The sequence below is a fragment of the Peromyscus californicus genome, unplaced genomic scaffold, assembly GCF_007827085.1.
Source record: "Peromyscus californicus insignis strain IS unplaced genomic scaffold, ASM782708v3 Scaffold_3__1_contigs__length_106647218, whole genome shotgun sequence".
NCBI classification, from domain to species: Eukaryota; Metazoa; Chordata; class Mammalia; order Rodentia; family Cricetidae; genus Peromyscus; species Peromyscus californicus.
Genome location: NW_026294551.1, coordinates 14952538 through 14963860, shown reverse-complemented (window position 1 = coordinate 14963860; position 11323 = coordinate 14952538). Strand labels below are relative to the sequence as shown.

Genomic DNA, 11323 nt, shown 5'->3' with positions numbered 1-11323 from the left:
AGCATTAGAACTTGCAGACTGCTTCCTGTGTCATATTTTCTATTTAACGCCCCATTAATGTGGTGCTGCTAGTCCAGCTTGACTACACCATGCTTCGGGGCTGCTATTGTGAATGAGGTGGCTGGCCTTTTCCAGGGACAACAGCTTATAATCCATTGCACTGTATCTATTTGGTTAACAAAAATTTTTAGATTATTTTTGGGGTGCGAGTGTTTTGACTGCATGTATGTCTGTACTATGTGTGTGCCTGGTGTCTGTGGAAGTCAGAGTCGGATCCCCTGGAACTGGTGTTATGGATGGTTGTGAATTACCATGTGGGTGCTGGAATCTAAACCCATTCTCTGCAAGAGCAGCCAACGCTCCAACCTCTGGCTCCTCCATTGCAGATAGACATTTTGCTTTGTGTTGCCTAGACAGGGTGGACATCCATCTCTGAATTTTAAAAAGAAAAATGTTTTTTTTTCCCATACAAGTGTGGTGGATTCGGAGGCTCCTCGTGTTATGCTCTCTGCAGAAGCAATCCAAGGACGCTGATTGATGAAGAAGCAAGATGACTCTTAGGGGGTTAATTTTAATAGACATTGTAACCTTCTTTCCTCAGAACAGCAAGGTGGGAAATCCCACAGAACCCAGATGGAAGGCTAGCTGGTGTGTGTGTGTGTGTGTGTGTGTGTGTGTGTGTGTGTGTGTGTGTGTGTGTGTGTGTGTGTGTGCTGTTGCTGCTCTTGGTAAATCTAGAACACTCAAGCAGTTCTTAGCCTGTTACTGATCCTGCTGCTTGAATTATGTGGTTATGTCTCAACCAATCAACTCCCTATCAGAAGTCCTTAGGATTTGAAGAACTAGTCATTGCATGGCCTTACCTCCTGTTTACCCACCAACAGTAGCTGTTTACCTTTCTGGTCTAAGCCATTCTCTGAACAATTACAGTGGTTCTCCAATACAGCATTTTTTAAATTTTATTTTTTTTAAATTTTATTTTCTTTTTTGAGACAAGGTTTCACTATATAGTGCTGGCTTGGGACTCACAGAGATCCACCTTCCTCTGCCTCCAGAGTGCTGGGATTAAAAGTGTGTGCCACCACATCTGACGTCATGAATGTCCTATATTTTTTAACTGGATGTTTGAAGACTCTAAATTCTTTTGTTTTAAAAGCTCTCTTTCCATGTATGAGTGACGGAGAGCACGTATGTGTGTGTGTGTGTGTGTGTGTGTAGATCAGAGGACCACCTTGCTGTCTGTCCTCACCATCTTCTCTTGGAGTTGGTCTCTCATTCACCACTTCCCATGCCAGGCTAACTTTCAGGGGTCCTGTCTCCACCTCACATCTCACCACAGAAGCATTGGGATTACAGATGCATGCGAGGGCGTCCAGCTTTAAATGGGTTCTGGATTCCGAACCCAGGTTCTCACTCTTCATGACAAGTATTTTACCCACCGATCTATCTCCCCAGCCTCAAGCTCCCCCGCCCCCCGGTAATGGGGGGGTCTGACCCAGGGACTTGTGAATACTATGAGCGCACTCTACCAACTCACTCCCCATGACCAGGTACCAAATCTTGATCTGGAGTAAGAAACACCCCCAGGCTACACAGACCATTCACTGAAGGACATTAGCTCACTGGAGCATGTGGCACTAGCAGGCCATGCATTTCTCCCCGATTCCCGCTACCTTGCTAAAAACCATTCGATTACACTCCTAAAGCTAGACACCAAGGTCTAGTCCCTTATTTGGCCACTTCTTCCTCCTGAGGCTAACCACCAAGGTCCAGCTACTAAAGTGTTGGTATTCAGCAATCAAAAGCCCCCTTTGGCTCACCTAATTAACATGTCTGTAGCTTAAGTTTTCCTGCCTGGCCCACAGTCAGGACAAATCTCTATCACCCTCCAGTCCCACAGCCGTCAGACCCAACCAAGTAAACACAGAGACTTATATTGGTTACAAACTGTATGGCCGTGGCAGGCTTCTTGCTAACTGTTCTTACAGCTTAAATTAATCCATTTCCATTAATCTATACCTTGCCACATGGCTCGTGGCTTACCAGCATCTTCACATGCTGTTTCTCATCATGACGGCTGGCAGTGTCTCTCTGACTCAGCCTTCCACTTCCCAGCTTTATTCTCCTCCTTGTCCCGCCTACACTTCCTGCCTAGCCAATGGCCAATCAGTGTTTTATTTATTGACCAATCAGCAACACATTTACCATACAGAACATCCCACAGCAATCCTGTTTCCTCAGACTGGATGCTTCTGTGTTCTCATCCGAATGGGTCTCAGCTGAACTGCTTCTTTCTCGAAAGCCTGAATGCTTAACCAGCCAAAAGCTTAACCAGCCAAATGCTTCTAGTTTCTGGTCCTCATGCCTTATATACCTTTCTGCTTTCTACCATCCCTCCCTGGGATTAAAGGCTCGCTTTCTGGGATTAAAGGCGTGAGTCACCATGCTTGGCTGTATCCTTGAACACATGGATTTCTGCCTCTGGAATGCTAGGATTAAAGGCGTGTGCGACCACTGCCTATCCTAAGTATCTAGTGGCTTTTCTGTTCTCTGACCCCAGATAAGTTTATTAGGGTACACAATATTTTGGGGAACACAATACCACCACAAAACCCTGTCTCGAAAAACCAAAACCAAAAACAAAAAAACCCCCACCTCATCCTAACACAGGGTTTCCCCCTGTATCTTTATAAACCGCCTTTTTCCTATGGGCCATGTCTGTCTCCTCTATCCAGAGGCAGTCCCTTGTCCTTCTGGGACAAATGCCCCTCCTACCTCTCCCTGCTCCCTTCCCCTTCTCCCTCGTCCTCCGTCTCCTGTCTTTGTCTCTTGTCCCTGCCCTCTGTCCCTCTGGGGCAAATACATCTCTTTTGTGCTGAGAACTTGGTCTGAGGACTTTGTCTTGGGGTCCTGAGCGATACTTTTCCTTGTACTCACCCTGTGCACCCCGGGAAGCTCCTGGCTTGCTTAGTTCCCTACTTGGCTCCTGCACTGTGCCCTTTCAGCCCTTGTAACCCTGGCCCCCCCAGGCTGCTCTGGGATGCTCTACTTACTAATCAAGACTAGGTAAATTCCAGTGCTCCAGGTCCCCCCACCCCGCTTGACCAATGCTCCCCTTCTCAGTGCTTGCGGTGAGATCTTGTCAGTCTTTGTAGTAAAGTTAAGAGTGTGTGAGCTCTGGATGGTAGAGACCGTGTCCTTCAGGAGTGTTTGCTGAGTGGGATGCTAAGGTTTGGTGGGAAGAACAGTTAAGAAATTCCACCACCACCACCACCACACACTTGACTGGCCACACTGTGGGCAGATGACAGCCCCTCCGCAAGAGGGATGACCAGGGCTGAAGAAGGAATAGAAAGCTGGGATGTCCCCACTCACTCTGTGCAGCTTCAAGTGGCGACAGTAGAAGTTCCCCAAGTTACTTTCTGTCCTACTGGGTGTCACAGAACATTTTCTTTCACAGTTTCACTGAGGCTATGCCCGTTTTGACGGATGCCCCCTCCTTTAGCATAGCCTGGTATATGGGCACATGGTGCACACCTATGGTGATCATGCAGAGTCCTGAAATGTGATAAAATTCCCCATTTGTCTAAAGCTCTGGCTGATGTGGAATCCACAGAGGGTGGTAATGAACTTGGCTAGAACGTGCAGCTTGTGAAGCCTACAGTCTAACCTCCCCCTCGGCTCATTAAACCTGAGGCTTTGCCAATCGATTTAAACATTTTCAGGAGACTGTTGCTAATCCCCCAGTACAAAGTGGCACTGGCTAATTGTGGGTAGTTGATCTAGAGGAGATAGTAATGGACTCTGAGGGTGGATGTGGCTGGCTGAGTGATCACAGGGAACCAGAGGAAAAGGCAACTTGTGTGGTATTTGCTCCCTAATTAAAAAGAAGCGCAGATGGCAGGCTGTCTGGATGTGGGTGGGTGCCTAAGAATATGGGTCATAGACCTTGCAGAGGAGATTCTAGGAATATTCCAATTAGTACTGAAAGCTTGCTTTCTCTCCCTCAGCAATGGTTTTCTATGTAGTCCAGGCTAGCCCTCAAACACATGTACTCCTTCTGACTCAGTCTCCCAGATTATGAGCATGTGCCACAATGCCCAGCAAGTATTGTTTTCTATACATGGAGTCGGGGGAACTAAAAGAGAAATGAAGTCACAGGAATAGGGGTCTTCTCTTTGTTCCTGATGTTCGTAAGGCTAACCAGAAGTGATCGCTCTAGGCCAAGGTCTTTTTAAAGAGATGATCTTGTAGAGTTAGTCTCCTTAGTTCTGCGACCAAGTTTAAAGCAAGTTCCATCACCTGGGACAAAGCAACAGATGACTAGAAAGTCAGGAAATAGACTTTAGCTTGTGGGAGCACCTGTATTTCTCAAGGTGTTAGGTCTGGACGAGTATGTCCCATAGACCCGTGGGCTAAAGGCACAGTCTCAAGCCTATGGTACAACTGGACATGGTGGACCCTTTAAGAGATGGGACCTAGTTTGAGGTCTTTAGGTCACTGGGAGCATATCATTGTAGGAAATTATGGGTAATTCCTAAGAAGGTGAGTGAATCTGACTTGATGTGTTGTTCCACCATAAATATAAAGTAAAGGGGATGATCAGTCATGTAAAGCCTCCAAAACTGTGGGCCAAAACACTTTCATCTTTGTAAGTTGATTTATCCAAGATATTTGTTGCGGTAACGGAAAGCTGACCAATTTGAGGTGAACCTACAGGCAGTCTAGTACAATGATTCCTGTGGTTGGCTCACTAACAGGGTAGAGGATCAACTGTTTTGAAAAAAGAAAAAAAAAAGATTGTGATCTAGTATAATTAAAGGTGGTTTTGTACCTCTGTCAAAGCTCTTAGGAAATCTGTCTGTACTGAATGCTTCTGCCGGTGTGCTCTAGCTTGGAAAATAATTCCATCTTACATCTCTGGAGCCCTGAGTTCCTCTGTGGAGAACGAAGCTGGCTTGGTGTTATTGATCTGACTCAAGCGTGTGTGTATGGAATCCACTGTGGTGACAGAGACAGCAGGGGCTGGATACCTGGAGTGGGAAGGAGTCCTTTCAAACTCTTGTCTTGCTTCAAAGGACTCTCTGTGCTCCGTCTCTCTTCCTCATGGCGTTCTTGCAGGAACTGTGCCGTACCCAGTCTCCCTTGTGGACAGCACGTTCTAATTCATGGACTAGGCTCACAGCCCGTCCTGAGGCTTTGCAAACTAGACACCGCAGGATTTGGGGAAACGATCAGTGTAAGGAAGGTCCTAGCTACTACAATGATTCTGAGGAAATGTGGGCCTTGTCTTCAAAGAGCTGTAAAATCAGGAAGGCCGAACTGTGCCAAGATGGGTTAAATATGAGGAATATGAGCAGAGCACCAAGAACAAAAGGAGAGAGGCATGAATGTCATGTAAGGGATCGGAGAAGATGCCACCTCACGTCGTCTGATCCGGCTCCTGCAGAGTAAGTAGGACTTCTGTAGGCTCCACAGGTACCATCCCCATGACCCTCTGAGTGTCCACAGGATGCTCTCAAACCTCAGAGACCGTCCATAAAGCCACTCAGCACTGAAAAACAAGGAAGTAACCTCTCTCTCACTGTGCCCTCACTCACACAGTACCCAACCATAGCGTGCCTCCCATTTCCTCCATGTCTGACTGGCAAATTCCCCTCTTCTCAGATTCTTCCCCCTAGTTTCTCTCTCTTCCCGGAAGTCCTGCCTATCCTCTCCTACCTAGCTACTGGCCATTCAGCTCTCTATTAAATCAATCGCAAGGTGCCTTAGCAGAGTCACATCTTCACAGTGTGCAAAAAGATTTTCCCACAACACTTCCAGTTTGCTCTCTCTGTGTTTGTGGTTGAAAAATCATTTAGCTTCCTGCTCTGGCTATCATGCTTGACTGCCGCCGCGCCTCCCTTGCCACTATGGACTCATTCTCTGGAACCACAAGCCAAAACAACTCTTTCTTCTATAAATCACTTGTGGTCATGGTGCTTTGTCACAGAAGCAAAAAGTAACTCATACACTCTGTGTCAAGGAAATAAGGATGGAAGTGGTCCTCCTGCCTCAATGTCTCCTGAGTGCTAGGATTACTGGTATGTGCTCCTGTGTCCAATATGAAAGTAAATATTATTTACATTACAGGGCAAAAACCTTTCTTATGAGGCTGCTCAATGCTGTTGTGAGGAAAGCAGCGACACTGAACACCCATGAAAACAGGTGTGGCTGTGTGCCAATAAAACTTTATTTATAGACCCTGAGGTTTAAATTTTGTGGAATCTCCATGTCATGAGATATTCTTCATATTCATGACAAGTTCTTTTGATGTCTTTCAAGCTGTAAAAAGCACCCCTGTGTTGCAGGCTATACACTAAGTGTGGGCCAGGTTGTTCCCACAGGTGGGGGCGTTCCCCTTTGCCAACTGTGCTAGCTCCACGTGGGACTCCAGTGTTCACTGCAAGGACCACAGAGAGTCCTCCCTGTCTGCCGGTCAAGTCTGACTTCTGTTTCTAGGTTCGGTACAGTAGGGGTCTGAGGAGGCAGGAGTGATTAAATGATGGTGCTAAGTATCTGTGAGGCCCTGCTTCTTGGGTTGTTTTGTTGTTGTTGTTTGTTTGTTTTGTTTTGGCTTGGTTTTTGGTTTGTTTGGTTTTTTTTTTTTTTTTTGTGTGTGTGTGTGTGTATGTGTGTGTTTTGTTTTTCCCAACAAGGATCTGGCTGATGCTAGACTGAGACCATGGGGCTTCAGTGCTGAGAGGGGCTGGATGATTCTAGAAATAACCCCTCCTATTTTTAACACCCTTGCCCAAGTCACAAGGTTTCTAGTTTCATTCCAAACAATTCCAGAGCTCAGACATTCAAGTTGGAATTCAGAACCTCCAAGCTATCCCCACCTCACCTCTAAAAGTCCCCAGTGCCCCAGGCAGTGGTCCCCTACTTTCCTCATGCTGTGACCCTTTAATACAGTTCCTCATGTTGTGGTGACCACCCTCAACCATAACATTATTTTCGTTGCTACTTCATAACTGTAATTTTGCTACTGTTATGAATCATAATGTAAATGTCTGATATGCAGGATATTGGATATGTGACCCCTGAAGGGGTCCTGACCACACAGTGAGAACCGCTGCATCTGAGGGACACTCCTTCCTGTTCTCCAGGGTTTAGGGTACTAGGCCTATAGCCAGGAATCTCGCAATTGCTATGGAAGGCACAGGGGAAAAGGGAAGTGTCTGAGATCTTTTATTTCAAACCACAGATTCTATCCAGTTAAAAATGTCTGTTGGGGACCCTGGAAACCAAGGGGGGATGGTCGGGTCATGGAAAAGGAGAGTGGGGGAGGAGCTGGCTCCAGATGCTGATGAAGCTCAGAACTGGTGAATGAGTACAGGCTGTCCTTGGAAGGTTTCTAAAGATGACCAGACCAGTTCTTCAAAGACAACAGGCATGGTGGGCAAGCCTGAGCTGGGGCAGGCTCAAGAGAGGGCCCTACAGATGCCTGCCTGCCTGCTTGCTCTGACCCTGTGCAGGTCTGGGTTCATGTCCATGTGCACCATTGGCAGAGGAACTCAGAGGGAGGGGGATCAGGGCAGATGTGAAACTCTGGTCTGGGCTTCATCTCCCCAGAGCTAGTGTTCCGGATCAGCATCCATGCAGGACTCCCAGGGGTTCTGGGGCATCCGAGGCAGCGAGAAGAGCAGGAGGAACAGCCCACCGAGGAAGAGCAGGGTGAATGCGGCGCAGGCACAGGCGAAGGACCATGAATAGTAGTACTCGATCCAGACGGTGTCCTCACTGTCAATCATGCGCTTCACCGATTGCCTCATGACCTCCACGGAGACAATAAGGCAGAGCCCTGGGGACAAAGCCAAGAGTCTCAGTGACTGATGGTATTCCTGCTGCCACCCAAGCCTCCCCCAACCTCTGTTCCCTGCCTTTGACTCGATCCTGAGAGGAAAATGCTTCTAGATGGTTCTAACCGGGAGTCTGCAAAAGTGATCCATGTCTACCACTTCCCACCATGCAGTTCCCACATCCTGCAGGAGGTTAGCCAGAGACTGGCCACATTTCCTTCCGTCTTTTGCTAATTGCTCTCTGGGGAGGTTCCTCAGTGTTCCTCCCAAGGGTAGTGCCTTTGGGGGAAAAGGAACAAAGCAGGTGAAGCCTGAGTACGGAGTGGGGAGCCCTAGGGAATCCCCCTCTTACCCAGGCACTGCAGGGCCCCACTCTACCTGCAAAGGCATAGAACATGGATGCTGGCCTCAGCAGATAATCACGCTTATTCCCAAAGGACAGAAATGCGCAGATGGAGCCCACAATGACGAAGCAGAGGCTGAAGATGGCGATGGCCGCTGCTGAGATGCTGTACTCTGCAAAACGAAGGGGGCCTCAGAACCAGAGCCTTTCCAAGCGTTTTCGTACCATCAGGTGGCTCAGTGAGCTGCCACAGCCTGGATTCCCATTTCACACCTGACTAAGGCTAACTCACTTTCTTACTCACTGCAGGTCGGGTGCTGTGGAAGAGCGGGGCCAGATGCTAACAGGATGGATTCACGTATCTTTCCAGGGCACTAAATTGCAAGGTTCCCTGAGGCAAAGGCCTCAAAAGGAGGCAGGACACCCCGTGGCTAGAGACATTCCTAGAGCCAAAGCCTTCCTGAGTGACAGGTGGAAGGAGGCACTGAGCTGTAGGTGGTCTGTCTTAGATTGACAAGGGGACTCTGGGAGATTGACAACATGTGGGTGTTACCTGGCATGTGAGTGTGAGGATGTGTGTGGGTTGCCTAAGAATCCATCAGAGTGTGTGCCCGTGTCTGCATGTGAGAATCGTGTGTGTGTGTGTGTGTGTGTGTGTGTGTGTGTGTGTGTGTGTGTGTGAGAGAGAGAGGGGGGGGGATATCTGTCGGCATATGTGGATGCACGTGTGTGCCTTGCTCATGAGGCTGTCAGCATGTATATATCCACACGTGAGGATCTGTCTGCGTGTGCATACATGTGTGAGTGTTCCTTTCATTTAGGCTCTCCGTGTGTATGCATTCTCCATGCACAAGGATCTCTTGGTACGTGTATGCATGTGTGATTGTTCCCTTCATTGCACAAGACTCTGTTGGTATGCGCATGCATGCATGCATGGATGCATGCATGAGTGTTCCCTGCAATAAGACTCTCAGTGTGTATGCGTGCCTTGTGTGTGAGGATCTGATGGTGTGTGCATGTGACTACGTGTGAGGATCTGCTAGCATGTGTGGGAGTGTGTCTGTGTCAGCTCTTGTATACTGTGTGGCCGGCCACCTGCTCCCACACACCCCAGACTCTTCCTGCTGCTGAGGTCTCTGAGTTCCACCGATGAAGGGCAGGAATACCATGTTTTCCTCAGCTCAGAGGGCTATTAGTAAGTGCGGGCAGGACTACCACAGTCCCCACAGAAATTCTCACCCACCCACCCTGTGATCCTGCTCCAGCACTGTGAGTACCCGCACCATTTTCTTAGTCCTCTGGGCTCTGCTGGATGGAATGTGTTCCTGCTGCAATTTACAGTCGGCCAGAAAGTCTTAATCCACTGTCCCTTACACCAACAAATGTACTCCGAGTACCTGGACCCAGAACGGATTGTGTGTGCCGGGATGTGACAGGGCACCAGCCTACAGCTGCTTTTCATCCTGAGCAGAAGTCAGCACGTTTCTGCCAAGTGACTCCTAGCTCAGCAGCTGTGACACCGCCAGCCACTTTCCACCGCCCCTGCCACCCAGCCTCACCTTTCTGAGTGGTGAATTCAAAGATCTCTGAGCTCTCTCCTGGGTTGAAGTGTCTGAAGTAGGAGCAGTTCTTGTCTGCAAAGGAGGAGACAGTCTGTGAGCTGGTAGAAAGGGCAGGGGTCTCCCCATAGGGCATGCGGAAGCCTATGACTGCCCAACTTCCCCCACATTCTGAATCTGAGCCAAACATTTCCCTGGCCTTTAGCACGCCATTCCAGCAGACACAGGATGGCAAAGGACATTGGAACAGCATCAGGGAGTAAAGGATGATAGATTCTCGGGGCAGACAGCACACAAGCCCTGAGCCCATTAGGCAGTTGGGATAACTGAGACCCAGACTCACATTCCTGAAGTAGGGGCCATACAGGCTTAGCAAATAACCAGTCAATGATCTTAGCATGTGGATCCCTCTCCTGGGGACCCAGGGCAATGCCTAGAGGCCAGGGGTTGTGCTAAAACCTCTCAGCTCACAAACAAACCTACCACAGCATGAGTTATCCAGTGTGAAATGTTAATAGTGGTAATGGTGAGGGACCTTGGGTTAAATCAGAGGCAGATCCCTATCCTCCATTCACAGTGGGGCCTGGGGAGCAGCATTTTTCAAGAGATTTCCAGGGGCTAGGGAGATGTCTTAGCTGTTAAAGTACTTGCCACACAAGCATGAGGATTCCCAGCAGCCATGTAAAAAGCTGGGTACAGGGATATGAGTTTGTGGTCCCAGTGCTGAGGGACCAATCCCTAGAACTCATTGACCAGCAGCCTAGCCAATTGGTGAGCTCCAGTTCAGTAAGAGACTCTGTCTCAAAAAACAAGGTGGAGAGCAATTGAGGAAGACACCAGATGTCAACCTCTGGCCTCCACGTGCACATATGTACAGGTGTGTGTGAACCCCACCCATGTGGGGGGAGGCGGGGAGGGAGGAGGAGAGAGATGGGGGAATGGAGAGGGGAAGGGAGGGAGGGAGAGAGCTTTCCAGAAGATTCTGGTGCTCGTCCAGGTTGGCAACCTCAGCTCTGCCCCTACAAAGGGCTCTTCGGCATGTCATTTCTTCAGACCCTCAGGACCTGAGTCATGTGGGCCCCAGACAAAACATCTCCTGGCAAGCTCCTTGGCCACTGAGCAATGTCAGGAAAGCCATGTGGACAGTTAGACTAGATGTTATGGGCAGCTGGAGAGGAAGGGACTTAGTGTAAATAGAGCCATGAGGCTCTTAGATACAATTCCACTGGCAGCTTTCTTCTTTAGCTTCCTCCATTAGTCTCTTCCATAACTTGATGTGACGCCAAAGCATAGCTGCGGTCCTTATTGAGTACATTCAATATTCTTTATCCATGAATTACTGAATTAGGAAGTATAAGAATGGGTTATTTTTTATATTATTTCCTATTTGTTTGCTTGTTTTTGAGACAGGGTCTCACATAGCCCAGGCTACCCTTGAATTGGCTGTATATCCAAATATAGCCAATGACACCTGGGACTTCCGATTTGTCTGCCTCTACTTCCCACGTGCTGGGGCTCCAAGTCCTGGCCACCACTTCTGGATTATGTGGTGCTGGGGGTGGAGCCCAGGAGCTTTGTGC

At 48.6% G+C, this 11323-nt stretch overlaps 1 protein-coding gene across 1 annotated transcript; it reads right to left on the bottom strand.

The window, feature by feature from the left end:
* Positions 1–7214: 7214 nt before the first annotated feature.
* On the bottom strand, positions 7215–9963 carry LOC128123228 (voltage-dependent calcium channel gamma-1 subunit-like). Its single transcript, XM_052759412.1, has 3 exons — positions 9744–9963; positions 8220–8357; positions 7215–7843 (listed from the first exon to the last, which is right to left on the bottom strand). The coding sequence occupies exons 1-3, from the start codon at positions 9931–9933 to the stop codon at positions 7617–7619; spliced, it is 555 nt and encodes a 184-aa protein (XP_052615372.1). The 5' UTR covers positions 9934–9963; the 3' UTR covers positions 7215–7616.
* Positions 9964–11323: the final 1360 nt, after the last annotated feature.